Consider the following 15,791-nt stretch of genomic DNA (forward strand, 5'->3'; position numbering starts at 1 on the left):
AATAGCAAAAAACCGTAATTATGCTCGGATCATAAAATTAAGGATTTCATTGGAAAGAGGGGGACGAGACGGGTTCCAAACACTGGCTATTGACCATATTTGGTAAGTAAAATCAAGAGATATTCCTGAAAAACTGCAAAACATAAAAATGTGCATAACTTCTATGCATATAATGCTACGGGGTTGATCGAGGACTCATATGAAAGATCTGGACCTGAGTAAAAAATTCGATCCCCCCTATAGGATATCCCCGTCAAAAATGCCGTATCTCGCTTAGTTTTCGAGTTATGAGCGTTTAAAGATTTTTTCATGTTTCATCGGAGCATAGCTTCGTTTTTCTCCCTATAACTTTCGACCGATAAGAGGTAAGTAGACTACAAGCATATCGATAGATTCCTGAGAGCAAGAGCTTTCTAATGCAATGGTCAAAATCATGATCCGAGCATAATTTATGCGAAAATTGACGCCATTTCCGGTTCTAAGGTTGTTGGAATGAATTGTTGTTTGAAAGTCGAATTTTGAGAGCACCAAAATGTACAAAAGAACCTCTATTATCAAAATTTGAAAATTTTCTGCTCTAACCTCAAAAATAGCAAAAAACCGTAATTATGCTCGGATCATAAAATTAAGGATTTCATTGGAAAGAGGGGGACGAGACGGGTTCCAAACACTGGCTATTGACCATATTTGGTAAGTAAAATCAAGAGATATTCCTGAAAAACTGCAAAACATAAAAATATGCATAACTTCTATGCATATAATGCTACGGGGTTGATCGAGGACTCATATGAAAGATCTGGACCTGAGTAAAAAATTCGATCCCCCCTATAGGATATCCCCGTCAAAAATGCCGTATCTCGCTTAGTTTTCGAGTTATGAGCGTTTAAAGATTTTTTCATGTTTCATCGGAGCATAGCTTCGTTTTTCTCCCATAACTTTCGACCGATAAGAGGTAAGTAGACTACAAGCATATCGATAGATTCTTGAGAGCAAGAGCTTTCTAATGCAATGGTCAAAATCATGATCCGAGCATAATTTATGCGAAAATTGACGCCATTTCCGGTTCTAAGGTTGTTGAAATGAATTGTTGTTTAAAGTCGAATTTTAAGAGCACCAAAATGTACAGAAGAACCCTCTATCATCGAAATTTGAAAATTTTCTGCTCTAACCTCAAAAATAGCAAAAAACCGTAATTATGCTCGGATCATAAAATTAAGGATTTCATTGGAAAGAGGGGGACGAGACGGGTTCCAAACACTGGCTATTGACCATATTTGGTAAGTAAAATCAAGAGATATTCCTGAAAAACTGCAAAACATAAAAATGTGCATAACTTCTATGCATATAATGCTACGGGGTTGATCGAGGACTCATATGAAAGATCTGGACCTGAGTAATAAAATTCGATCCCCCCTATAGGATATCCCCGTCAAAAATGCCGTATCTCGCTTAGTTTTCGAGTTATGAGCGTTTAAAGATTTTTCTATGTTTTATTGGAGCATAGCTCCGTTTTTCTCCCATAACTTTCGACCGATAAGAGGTAAGTAGACTACAAGCATATCGATAGATTCTTGAGAGCAAGAGCTTTCTAATGCAATGGTCAAAATCATGATCCGAGCATAATTTATGCGAAAATTGACGCTATTTCCGGTTCTAAGGTTGTTGAAATGAATTGTTGTTTAAAGTCGAATTTTAAGAGCACCAAAATGTACAAAAGAACCCTCTATCATCAAAATTTGAAAATTTTCTGCTCTAACCTCAAAAATAGCAAAAAACCGTAATTATGCTCGGATCATAAAATTAAGGATTTCATTGGAAAGAGGGGGACGAGACGGGTTCCAAACACTGGCTGTTGACCATATTTGGTAAGTAAAATCAAGAGATATTCCTGAAAAACTGCAAAACATAAAAATGTGCATAACTTCTATGCATATAATGCTACGGGGTTGATCGAGGACTCATATGAAAGATCTGGACCTGAGTAATAAAATTGCGCTCCCCCCTATAGGATATCCCCGTCAAAAATGCCGTATCTCGCTTAGTTTTCGAGTTATGAGCGTTTAAAGATTTTTCTATGTTTTATTGGAGCATAGCTCCGTTTTTCTCCCATAACTTTCGACCGATAAGAGGTAAGTAGACTACAAGCATATCGATAGATTCTTGAGAGCAAGAGCTTTCTAATGCAATGGTCAAAATCATGATCCGAGCATAATTTATGCGAAAATTGACGCCATTTCCGGTTCTAAGGTTGTTGGAAATGAATTGTTGTTTGAAAGTCGAATTTTAAGAGCACCAAAATGTACAAAAGAACCCTCTATCATCAAAATTTGAAAATTTTCTGCTCTAACCTCAAAAATAGCAAAAAACCGTAATTATGCTTGGATCTTAAAATTGAAGATGTCATTGGGAAGACGGGGACGAGACAGTCTCCAAACACTGGCTGTTGACCATATTTGGTTAGTAAAATCAGGAGATATCTCCGAAAATCTGCAAAACATAAAAATATGCATAACTTCTATGCATATAATGCTACGGGGTTGATCGAGGACTCATATGAAAGATCTGGACCTGAGTAAAAAATTCGATCCCCCCTATAGGATATCCCCGTCAAAAATGCCGTATCTCGCTTAGTTTTCGAGTTATGAGCGTTTAAAGATTTTTTCATGTTTCATCGGAGCATAGCTTCGTTTTTCTCCCATAACTTTCGACCGATAAGAGGTAAGTAGACTACAAGCATATCGATAGATTCTTGAGAGCAAGAGCTTTCTAATGCAATGGTCAAAATCATGATCCGAGCATAATTTATGCGAAAATTGACGCCATTTCCGGTTCTAAGGTTGTTGAAATGAATTGTTGTTTAAAGTCGAATTTTAAGAGCACCAAAATGTACAGAAGAACCCTCTATCATCAAAATTTGAAAATTTTCTGCTCTAACCTCAAAAATAGCAAAAAACCGTAATTATGCTCGGATCATAAAATTAAGGATTTCATTGGAAAGAGGGGGACGAGACGGGTTCCAAACACTGGCTATTGACCATATTTGGTAAGTAAAATCAAGAGATATTCCTGAAAAACTGCAAAACATAAAAATGTGCATAACTTCTATGCATATAATGCTACGGGGTTGATCGAGGACTCATATGAAAGATCTGGACCTGAGTAAAAAATTCGATCCCCCCTATAGGATATCCCCGTCAAAAATGCCGTATCTCGCTTAGTTTTCGAGTTATGAGCGTTTAAAGATTTTTTCATGTTTCATCGGAGCATAGCTTCGTTTTTCTCCCATAACTTTCGACCGATAAGAGGTAAGTAGACTACAAGCATATCGATAGATTCTTGAGAGCAAGAGCTTTCTAATGCAATGGTCAAAATCATGATCCGAGCATAATTTATGCGAAAATTGACGCCATTTCCGGTTCTAAGGTTGTTGAAATGAATTGTTGTTTAAAGTCGAATTTTAAGAGCACCAAAATGTACAGAAGAACCCTCTATCATCGAAATTCGAAAATGAGCGTCTAAAGGTTTTTTTTTTCTTGTTTCAAGTTAAGTAGGTTATGCAAAGCAAAATAGATTTGTAATCAGAATGATACAAAATATGCCGTAGTTACCGTCTATCACTACGTTGGACTGTAAACCTTTCTAACTACAGATGGCACTTGGTATGTGTATTTCTCCAAAAAGCTCATGATTACTGGAAACAATAGAGTGAAAAAAATCTTTCAGCTAATTTTTTTTCACATCAATACAATTTACAGTTTGAAAACTTCGAACTTTGCTTAATCATTACTTTTTTAATTTAGTAAGTAGTATAGCTTTTAATTTGGCAATACAAAAATTGAGAAAATTATAGTTTATGCTTTTAAAACAAAATCAATTTAACATTTCCAAGAACACAACATTGATTATTGCTTATTAACTAAAGCATTTCTCCTAGTGTATGTAATTTTTTTATTTTACACGATTTTACTGTTTGTGCTTGTAGAAAAAATAACAGATCAGTTTCTACCTAAGGGCTTTTAAAGCTACACGTAATGCAAAGTAAAAATAGTCATACTTTTGAAAAGAATAATATAGTAATGTTAATGGTTTCCATTAAGATTGAAAGATAAACGTGATCAGCTTAAGTTCCTGACATTAAATTACTGTTAATTTTTTTTTCTATTAGTTATGGAAAATGACTAGTAATGTATGATTTAGTTACTGCTGGACTAGTGGAACAATTGTCAATGCATGTGCATAAAAAATACACGAGACATGATTGTAATAAGTGTATAAATTTGAATTAATTATTTCATGTCAACATTAGAACTTATGACAATAATTTTTTATTTAGTCACCATATCAACAAACAACATTAGCAAATTTTGTTAAATATAAATATGATATATAGAAGCTTTTATGAATATTAAACTGAGCAAAATTGTGGCATAAGATAAACATAAACATTTTTTAATTAACGTTGTAATAATTTTATTTTTTAATATTACTTCATATGACTTAATCATAGAACTTGAAATATCATTATTGATTGTCATAATAATGAATATTTTTTATTGAACTAAAACATGTCAAGTAAAGCTTCCTGCAGTAAAATAATTCACATAGTTAGCATTAAGAGTATTATAATATAGAAGTGGTTCATTCTATTGAAAGTAGAACAATAATATGTAAGATACGACAGAATACATAAATAGGTAAGAATATTAGTAATGCATTCATATAGAAAAATTGTGATTTGTTATAAACAATTAGAAATGTTTTAAATTTATTGAATGATCATTACTATGATTTTATTCGACAAATATCAATAAAATGTTATTATAAATAACTTGATATGATTTAACAATGTGTATATTGTTTATAACAATTAATTCATGATTTATTTCTAGAGAAGTGAAATCATGAATGTTTATCTTGACTATATTTGACATTATTATTCTGCACCTTTGTAATATTTCATCATTACAATAACATTGTCTTTAACAACAATTCTTAGATGAAATATTACTGGATAATGAGAGATTGAATGTATGTTAAATAATGATTCAGGAAATAACTCGGCTGTTATGATTTTTCAACGATTAATTAATTGAATTTATGCTTATGAAAAGTAAGTGGAGTTAAATGCTCGACAATAAATTACAGAATGGCATTAATTCACATATCTAGTTTACTCGAATCGACTCCATACTTCTCTCGAGTTTGAGATGTCTCTTGATATCGAGGTAACGGATGAATGCATTTCATTCGCTTTTGCTTTTAGCGTAGTAAAAAAAAATATCAACATCTATACACTCTTGACGTGTAGTTGGACTAAATTTCCCATTGAACACATCTGACTGGTTTGAGAAGAACGATGCGAAATGCTTTATTCACAATATTTCCACGGCATTCACTGCTCCGAATAATAGTCACAGTATTAGTATTAGTAGTACGAGTCGTAGTAGTAGTGCTACTGCTGCTTTTTCTTATGTGACATGCACTGATCATGTATTTGTATTTATACTAAATAGTACAACATCGAAATATTTCATCCATGTATTTTACCAATTATATATAATTCCTGAATATTACGTTGAAAATTAAGTAATTAACTGATTTATAGTTTTATTCAATTTAAAATAAGAGAATGAACATGCTGATAATGCCTTACATTTACTGGAGTGCGAAAGTAGTGGAACTATTCAATATTAAATTTAATATTTCTACAAGAAATTTGTAACTAATTAAAATTTTGAAATTAAGATAAAAAAATTTAATTGACAGTTTATTAATTAAACTGGAGTTGATAAAAGAATTTTTGCCTATATTGTAAATTTAAATGTGAATGAAATAAACTGAAAAAATTTTTTGCTTTGGAATGCTGTACATTGTAGAGCTTTTGCTACAAAATTTTGTATAAATTTTTTTCAAAGGTGTCTTCTATTCAGAATACTTGAAAATATTTTACACCATTTTAGATATATTTTTATAATGTATTTTAAAATTATGTATTGGAATAAACTCCATTCAGGACATCTTCAATATAATTTTTAAAAAGCTTCCTTAAACTTTTGGTTATTGAAACAATTTCTAAAATTGCTATAAACACCATGGAATGTCAAATAAAAATTAAAACATGAAATAAAAAAAACACCCAAAGATATATTTATTTTTATGAGTTCATTTTTACATAGAACAAAGCTGATTATTAGCAACTAGTCTTCATATGATCTGTCCAAAGTAAATCTAGGCTATGTGAGGATTTACTTTAATCACATTTTTTCATGTTCACTATAACAGAGGTTGGCAATGTAATCATTAATTTTGGATCTTCAAAGTAGGAGCAAGAATTTTACAATTAAATGAAGCATTTCCAAGTAATCTTAATTACTCATGTGAAACTAGAACGAAGATTTGATGTACAAATGGAATAGCTATGTCAGAACAGGCAAAGGCTAATACCTTTGAATTCAAAAAGGCTTTTCCTATTGATTGTCATGAACTTGATGACAATATTCTACATAATAATTGGCAGCTATTAATACTAGACTATTTCACGTTGTAATGTGGTTCACTATTATTTCAGTCTGTATTAAAGTTGAAGGGAACTTCATTTTGGTTGCCATTCAGATTTTCTGTTGTGAATTTTGATTTCAAGTAAATTCAAACAGCTCTAGACTTTCGTAGGAGAGGTTATTTTAGTTGACATTATTCAGAATTTCGTGAAAGAGATATATTTGTAAGCTATTAATATGTAGCAAACAAAAGGTTGCTTGATTATCACAGAATCAATCTTCTTTCTTATCTTCATCCATGAATTTCTTCATTCAATTGATGATCTACATATTTCTATTCCTTTACTTTAGATTAATTTTGATGTAAAAATGTTGAAATGAAATATTTTTAATGATTCAATGTCTGAAATCAATTGTAGAACAAAATGGGTGAATATAAAAAATTTTAAAAATTAGAAAAAAAAATATACTTTCAACTTACGTAATTTTTGTCAACAAAAACTCTTTTACTCTTTCCAAGTAGTATTTTCCGTTTATTAAACTCATATTCAACATGACTCTTTTCATATTTACATAATTGTAAGTTTCATAATGAAGTTATTTAATGTTTTCACGTGAACTTTTAACTTCTTCTTGAAGTTGAACTTCTTGTGATGATTCTTTTCATTTGACATGGTTTTGAAACCATGTTGATATCACAAAAATAAATACGGGTGCATTATGAGGGCATAAGTGGTGTGCCTAACAAACAATTTCAACAGTACACCTTGTGTATACATTTAAATTAATTCTTTTTTTCTTTTATTATCTTTACAATTTTCCTATTTTGTCATTTTATCCTTCCAAGCCGCTCAATTGTACCCAAACTTTATACACGTTTGTGTTTCCGGTGTATATAAAATCATTGAAATTCATGCTTAGTTCTCAGTCCTCTTTGCATACATTCGCAATACTAACGTCACTATATCGAATCCTCAGAAGCACTAAATCCGTTACGTTTTCTTGTCCGTAGAGAAACCGCTAAGAGTCACGTCGGGAATGGAACCAAGTGACTTGCCACGCGACTCTACTACTATCGGTTTCTCGTCGATTCGGGTTTCGGTATTACCAAAGACTCTTTTGCATGTTCTATTTTAAAATTCTAGATGCGAATCTGATGTAGATTCTATCCCAGATCTCATCTCCTTTCTTTCGTTCAACATTTATACATTTTTCCTATTCTCTTACATATTTCCTGTTCTTTCGTGGGAAAAAGAATTATTCACACAATAAACCGATTTCGATCAATAAATCGGCTAACTATAATGGTTGTCATCGTCATATAATTGCTTTCAGTGATCTAAAAGCATAAAATATCATCAATGTTTCCTTCAGTTAAAAATATTCATTTTGAAATAAGTTATAATAAATTATTCAATGTATATTGAAAATTCTTTGCAAATAATCACCATCCAGAACGTAAAATTTTATTTACAGTAAACTTTGAAGCTTATTAATTGACATACAGTATTACCAAATATTAATATTTAATATAAAAACTATTTTCTCGATGATGATATTCGTAATTATAAAATTTTATTCTACATACAGGTTTTATTCATTAATTTTTCAGCTTTTGATTCTGTAATGTATACTCTAACTATTTTCAGTTATGGCTAATGTGATTAACCATCATGTTTAACTGATTTACTCTTAAGCATTCGTTATTCTCAGAATAATAAAAAATCTTCATAAATTTTTACTATATATCCTTTTCAAAAATACCATAAATTCATGAATAATCTCAAATGTACGGATAGAAGAATTTCCTTTATAGAAAAAGATAAAAATTATATGGCATTATAGATAAATATTCAAGTATCTGAAAAATGAAAGTCAAACGGTTGAGCATTGAACAGTAGTTAAAATGAATGAAATAATAAGAGTTTGCTCGACATTATTTATACTGAGTGTCAAATCGATTTTCAACTGAGTGAAATTCATTCTGTTTAAGGACATTTTTTGAAAGAATTAAATTATTGAAATTTAATACAATTCTAGTGTGTTATAAATTGAAAAAAATTCTATGAAAAGTTGAATTTTGTTTTTTGTTACATATAACACTCTTCGAGTAAGTATTTCTCATATGTTTTTTTATTTTATTTCCTCCAACTCCTCCACAAGTACTCGGTTCTGAAGTTCAGTATTTGGATAAGTTTTCTTTCCACACTGCTGAGTGTCGGTGTTCACTCGCACGTTCTTTTTCACCGCTTCTCCCTTATAACACTAAGAAAAACAAGAAACTGAAAATTACTGTTCTAAGCTTAGAAATACAGCTAACGTAAACGTTAGATAATAAAGATTCCCTGGCTTCAAGTCACTTGGTGATAATAATATCACTCACACATTTATCTGTGTTTTTAGATCTAAAAATGCTGGTAATAAGTAAATGAATTCTGGAATTATTTTTAAGAATGACATACAACAGTTTAAATTTAATTAAAAATATAAAAATACAATTTAGTTAAAAAAAAATAAATGTAGAGTAGAATGGATATCTAGAACATTGTCTGAATCTTTTTGAAATTAAAAATTTATATTTTTAGTTTATTTTAAGAATATTTTAATGCTAGAATAATAAAAGAATATATCTACTATCTTATTTGCATCCAAAACAATCCTTGGAAACATCTTCAGAATTTGATCATTGAAATCAATTAATTAAAAATAGTTTGAAGCTAAAATTCTAAGTATACATTCCAACGATGTCTAAAAAATTGCACAAAAATTCTTAATTTTCTATCTGCTCAGTCACTAACACCTAGGGGTAGTTTTGCTGATCACAGAAGATTAATAAAATTAGTTGACTATTTAAAAAAAATCATTAAAGCTTTCGATCAGGTAATAATTTCAATTAAAAATTAAAAGACTCTTAAAAAAATGTAGAAAAAATTGAAAAGTTGTTGCTCATAACTTACCTGAATTTCTATTTTAAACTCCATTTCTATTAGCATTTGTTATCCTTTTTCTAAGCAATTAAAACTTCAGGTTAATTCACTTCCAGTTTTCCAACATATTCAAAGGTACCAATGTTGAAGAAATTATTTAATAGGAACTCAACAAATTATTTGTCAATAGGACACATAATAAAATGTCCTTTGAATTAAATGAAAATTAATTTTCTAATAAAATTTATCTTACTCATTACTTTATATACTTTTACAATTAAATACTCTCTTTATTTTGTTGAAAGTTTAATTACTGAATTCAACAAACTGCCATATATCTGTGTGTATCTTGATAGAAGGATGATTAAAATTAATTCTATTCATGTAGGAAATAAGTTTTAAGAGGCTTTCAGACATTTAATAAATAAAAAAAGGAACATTATAAATGATATGTAATTTTGCAAATCCTTAAAAGATATTTTATGCTCTTAAAATCCTTCATAAAAAGTGTCGTAAAATTTTTTTTGATTTCTTTTTTATTTTTTAATGCAGATGTGTCGACTTTTCACGCACTTTTGAAAATTTTAATGAAAAGAATTATTTAATATACCATGTAGAATATGTGCTCCACAATAACGTCTCGACTTTATGATTTTCGAATTAGCATATCACGTGAATAAGATATTCGTTGCTTGTATAATTTATTCAAAAGATTCCAGTTATATTGCAATAAACTTCTTCAAAATCGAATTAAATTTTTATATTTTTTTCAGAATTTTAGCACATTAAGATGAATTAATAATTTACTCTCACAAACTTATAAACTCTTAGAGAGATACTCCTTTCAAATATTTATTACAATTCTTATTACATTTATTTCCTAAGTGGTTTCAAATTTTTTCCTACCAATATCCATCTTTTTTTTCACTACTTATTGTGGTGTTTGAATCAATTCGATATCAGTGCAATGTACATTCAATATGGTCCGTACCTTTAGTCAGGATATAAACTGTTGTTCGTGACCATTCAAGCGGCAATTATCTTGTTTCACCACAATTGAGAGGGAGACATTGAGACTTTGCGTATGGATTATCTTATGTGTGTCGTACCATATGAAACCACCAGCTTCTAGATGTTAACTAGATTTTAATCTTACTTCATAAATAATTTTCATCTGGTTATCTAAAAATCTAGAAGAATCTAGAGGAAGCAAGATTGGTCCAAGACTGAAGTCATTTGGTCAACATTGGTACTTGGGTTGATCACTTCTATAAAAATTCATGATTATGTTTAAAAGACCAATTAGCTTCAATCATGATTATTACTTTACAATAAAACTTATTGAGAGTTTTGAAACGTAACACTTAAGTATATCTGATGTTCAATGTTATAAAAAAATTCTAGAAAATTGGTTAACAACCTTTAAACACTTCTAAACATTTAAAAATTGATTTCACTTTTTCTATAAGTTGTTGATGACATATTACATTGAATGGTCTTGAAGTGTTATTTTAAACCTCTTCTTGAATTATTAGATTTTTATTCAATACAGTTGAAATAATTGTAAGTTTAATTCCTTTTTATTCTTGATAATGAATGTCACTTGACTATCATAAATTAAAGTATTTTGAATCTATATATTTTCTTAATAGTAATAGTGTATAAACGATAATTTTACTCGCTTTAAGAGAAGAATGTTGGCAAACTCCACGTGATTGAAATAGTTTAGCTAGTTGATATTGAATCATGTGGGCGTATTCGACTATCCCTATATACGTATGTCGTTAGCTAAGTACTGAAGATACTATAGAGCTTCCTATCCTCTGATTTACATGATACCTCTGTAATATTACATCGATCTAGGACTACGCCTTTGACATCATTGACGCACAAGCATGGTTGATCTCACTTTCATTAAGAATCTGGACATTTAGTATACATTGTATGTCAATGCTGAATCATTTGTCTTAACTGAATATATAGTTCTAGATACAGAGTAAATGTTTCTCAATGCTTTTATTTACACTAATTCATATCCATTTAATGCAAACAAGTTTTATGCATTGGATAAAATACCAATTATAATATTCAATATGTCGTTTAGGGAATTAATTGCTCAGTTAATTTACAAAAAGTTATTTATAATTAAATTTATCATTTATTTGTTAATAGACATTATCATTGTCATCATGTTCTGAATGATCTAAAATCATCATGAACATTCTAGTTCCAATCCAAGTACTTAAATGGAGATTAAAAAACATTTATGAACATCAGAATACTTTAGAAAGTTGAACAAGTAAATTAAATTTAATGTTACGTAAAATATTTTTATCTCTTTTGGTAATTGATTTCATTATTAACAGTTGAAGAAGAAAAAAAATATTTGATAATTAATGAACTGTCTGGGGCTATAACTTTTTCAATGAATCTGATTAAAAAATGCTGATTTAATTAGATTAATAGAGCTTTATTCCCATCTATTATATATTTGAACTAAAATTTTATTGATTTTTCGTTGAACATTTTATCCAGGAATTCAATAGCTTTTGATAACATTAAGAATAGTTCGATAAGAGGGAAAATAGAGTATTTACTGCAAACTGACATTGTATCTCTTGTTAACATCACTCTTTGTAAGTCACTACGAATTTTTTATTGGTTCAAGTGTTGAGGAAAAATCCAAAATTTCAAAAAATTTGAGTTATCTGCATTAATTGTCTTAAAAAGATAAAATGATAGGATTAAAAATAAAAATTTATTTCGATCAAAGGGGTAACAGTTGAGAAAAAACTTCATGATACATTTTTCACTGTCTAAAGTTACTGATTAAATCTGTCTCTTATCGTTGGTTCCAACTTATTACTTCCATTTTGTACTACTTTTACATGGAAGAAAAGAATAAAAATGTGTAAATAGAAGCGATAAGCATTTTCCTAGCACTTTGAAAAGGAAGCTAAATGTGTTGAATCAAGAATGAAACGAAAATTTGTATCACATACTGGAAAATTGTAATCCAACTATTTTATGCTAATCAGTCACTCCTTTACATTCATTTATCATTCTCATTATTCAATTAACATGTATCTTGTTGCCTTGTTACTTTTTACTTTTTCATTCTACACTTCTGAACCCAAGTTGTTTTTTTTGGTGTATTTTAGTTTTTCTTTGACCCCAATTATTTTATCAATACACCTGATTTCTTTTTTTTTCATATTTGTAAGTACCTCTTAGATTTCAAATCTATTTGTTTCAATAATCTGTATTGTTTTTGGAAGAATAATTAAATAAATAGGTTCTTTAATTCAATTTCTAGTTCAATATGTTTTACTGATTATATGTTGCATAATTTAGAGCTTAATAATATATATAATATATTGATATCGAATTCATTGCAAATTTAGTATATATTAGATCCAAATTATTAGTTTTATTCATTTAAGTAATATGGATTATAACAATTAATTATGAATTAAATCGATTGATTCAAAGTGATATTTTATTTATACAATAATACATAATTAAATACATGTATGTATATATTTATATTAAACAATGAAAAACCCGCATAATCCTCTAAACCTTGAAAATTCTCACAATCAATTAAGAGCTTTATACTAGTGTTTAATGCATCTCAAACGCCTAGAATCTTCTCCAACAATAAAGTTTTAAAGTAAATAACAGGATGCCTGGAGTCTTCAGGAAACCTACACTCGAAAGTTTTATGTACATTAAAAAGAATAAGTTGAAAACATGAGCAAGCAGAGCTTACAAAATAAATTTTATTTGATATAATTAAAAAATAAGTTTTAGAGATTTTTTTCCCCCATGGTTTTTTTTCCTTTAAATTTCATGACATTGAAGAAAAAATAAACTATAGTGAGTAAGAAAAATTAGACATTAAATCAGAGAAATGTATTATTGATTCTGTATCAAGGGAAGACTTTTTAGGACTGAGTAAAAATATAGTTGATTCTAAAATGTCAGAATATTGTGAAAATATTTTATTCATTTCAAGTGTTTAAAGTACATAAAGAGAAAGAAATTGTAAATGTTACTTGTACTCACTGTATTCTGTCACTCCAGGTCGACAAATAATATGAGATTATTTTTAATAAGAGTACATTACAATTCTTTCTGATACAAAAGTGTATAATGAACCAAAATTGTTCATCGTGAAAAAAATGAATTATAAATATTACAATTTTGGTGCATAATAAAATTTTCACCGCAAAGATTTGTAATGTGTTCTAATTAATAAATTATTTCTTTTAATTTTTTGACCCGAATCAGCAGGCTACAAAAAGAATTTACAAATTTTATTCCATCTTTAGAAGCAAAAAATTGAACATAAAAATAATATTTTTTCAGTGGAATCTAAAAAAAATTAAATTAATATTTTCTGTATTTCAAAATAAATTGAAGATTTGAAAGAAATATTTAATAAAAAAGATTCAATTAACTAAACTTTTTTTCAGTATATATGGATTTGTTGATACTTTGATGACTGAGTAATTAAGTAAATCTTTTAAAAAAATTAAAAATATCCACCCAACAGGTAATAGTCATCTTTTCATCTAGAATTTTCCAATTAATAAATATACGTTAAAATGATTCCTTTCAAATATAATCTCACCAATACATTTATTAACACAATCAATAGTCAAATAAACATGAAAAAATAAAAAAAGTTGATTAAAAAAAAATGACTAATATTTTTAACAGGCATCAAAGTGGTGAGTAAAGAGCTTTTATTTGTATAAAATTGATAGAATAAATGAAAATTGACTATGTTGATAAGTTTTATCACTGTTAGCGGAAATGCATCGCATGACGTTGAAGTACATTTGGAGGATTTCGATGATACATCATCCAATATATTTTGGAAGTTCGGAAAGCACACAGAGAAAAGGGAGAATCGAGGACAGTACATATTCGAAAACGGAAAGTGGACACGGTATTTTTCCGGCTTGCAACATCAGTCGAGTTTTAATACGATTTGTTGCAGTACTTCGTTCTTTCGCTATAAATATCTATTATCAACACTATCACCTTTAACGTTACAAAATCCACATTCTATCGAATGCTACATAAATCGTTGAAAATTATACATCAACAACTTAGGTCAAACCTATAACGAAATATTACTCAAGGATATTATCCTTATTTTTATTGTAAATCATCATTTTATTAAGTGCAATTATTAATTGCTGAAGAAAGCAACCTTGGTGGCTATGATGATAAATTACTCTAGGATATCTACTTCTTTCGACAAATAAAAACTGGGACAACAAATTAAAATATTTTATTAAATGAAAAATATGTAACAAAATGAGAGTCAGAGAATTCTTTGAAGCGAAATGGTTTATCGTTACTAATTTAAGATTTATCTTTTGTTACATTTTTTACCATTATTTATTCCTTCCTTTTTTTGGATTCTTTCTGGTTTTATTAACTTTTTTGGCCATTAACTTTCTCGTCATGAACTGGGTACTACGACCATTCAAGATTCAAACTTGATACTTTGTACTATGTATCACACTGACCTTTAATGCAGCCAACTAATTTTAATGCCATTACAAAGCATTTACATTATTTCAATTAATAATTATTTTTAGAGTTGTTATATTCAATAAATTCAAGCTGGTTTTAAACATAATATCAAAAGAATGATAATGTTATTTTTTTATATTGTCATAATAAAAAATATAAGAAAATTCAAACAAAATGAACTGATATAATTCTGTTATGCTTGTTTGAAAGTTTTATCTTGCTCCATGCTGCTGTTTACATAGAGAAGCGTAAATATTGGAATCACATTTGTAGTAATGCCTGGTAAAGAGGCATTGATTAAATGTATACATTTTCTATCTAGAGACTTTAATGTGATAATATATAAAATTAAACCTGATTGTTGGTAAAGTTCTGATGTTTTATCTCTAGGCTCAATGAAATTACTATCTATATTAGCATGAATAGTATAATTTATATAAATAAACATAGAAATAATTGATCAATTTTTTTTAATTTTAACATAGAATGTTATTAATATGTTAATCTGAATGTATTTATTTATAAATGCTATTTTTATAATTCCAGATGCAGTGTATGATTTGTTGCAAGCTGCAGTAGTAACCACAGAGGACAAGAATCAATATATTGATGATGGCCTAGATGGATTTTTTGCCTTTGGTTTCCGTCCTGGTTCAGAGGTTAAACAGCCTTATAGATTGTGCTTACCAGAAAAATTACCTGCTGAATTTACGATTGTTGCAACCTTCAAACCAACATCTCTGAGGAATGCTTATCTGTTTGCAGTACTCAACCCATTCGACACTGTTGTTCAATTAGGTTTACGTATATCAGT

General features: G+C 29.0%; 1 protein-coding gene and 1 long non-coding RNA gene across 16 annotated transcripts in view; one reads left to right on the forward strand and one right to left on the reverse strand.

Moving 5' to 3' along the window:
• Positions 1 to 15,791, forward strand: part of Mp (Multiplexin) — a 100,338-nt gene that overhangs the window by 29,615 nt on the left and 54,932 nt on the right. For all 15 annotated transcript variants that reach the window (XM_035095183.1, XM_035095219.1, XM_035095199.1 and 12 more), the window contains exon 4: positions 15,524 to 15,789. In XM_035095183.1, the coding sequence (XP_034951074.1) occupies positions 15,524 to 15,789 (266 nt within the window). The remainder of the gene's footprint in view (positions 1 to 15,523; positions 15,790 to 15,791) is intronic.
• On the reverse strand, positions 6,543 to 8,472 carry LOC118074244 (uncharacterized). Its single transcript, XR_004691202.1, has 3 exons — positions 8,086 to 8,472; positions 6,979 to 7,836; positions 6,543 to 6,900 (listed from the first exon to the last, which is right to left on the reverse strand). It is a non-coding gene; the product is annotated as an uncharacterized lncRNA (long non-coding RNA).

Source organism: Chelonus insularis, unplaced genomic scaffold (assembly GCF_013357705.1).
Source record: "Chelonus insularis isolate UGA/USDA-ARS -01 unplaced genomic scaffold, ASM1335770v1 contig_116_pilon, whole genome shotgun sequence".
Taxonomy (NCBI): Eukaryota; Metazoa; Arthropoda; class Insecta; order Hymenoptera; family Braconidae; genus Chelonus; species Chelonus insularis.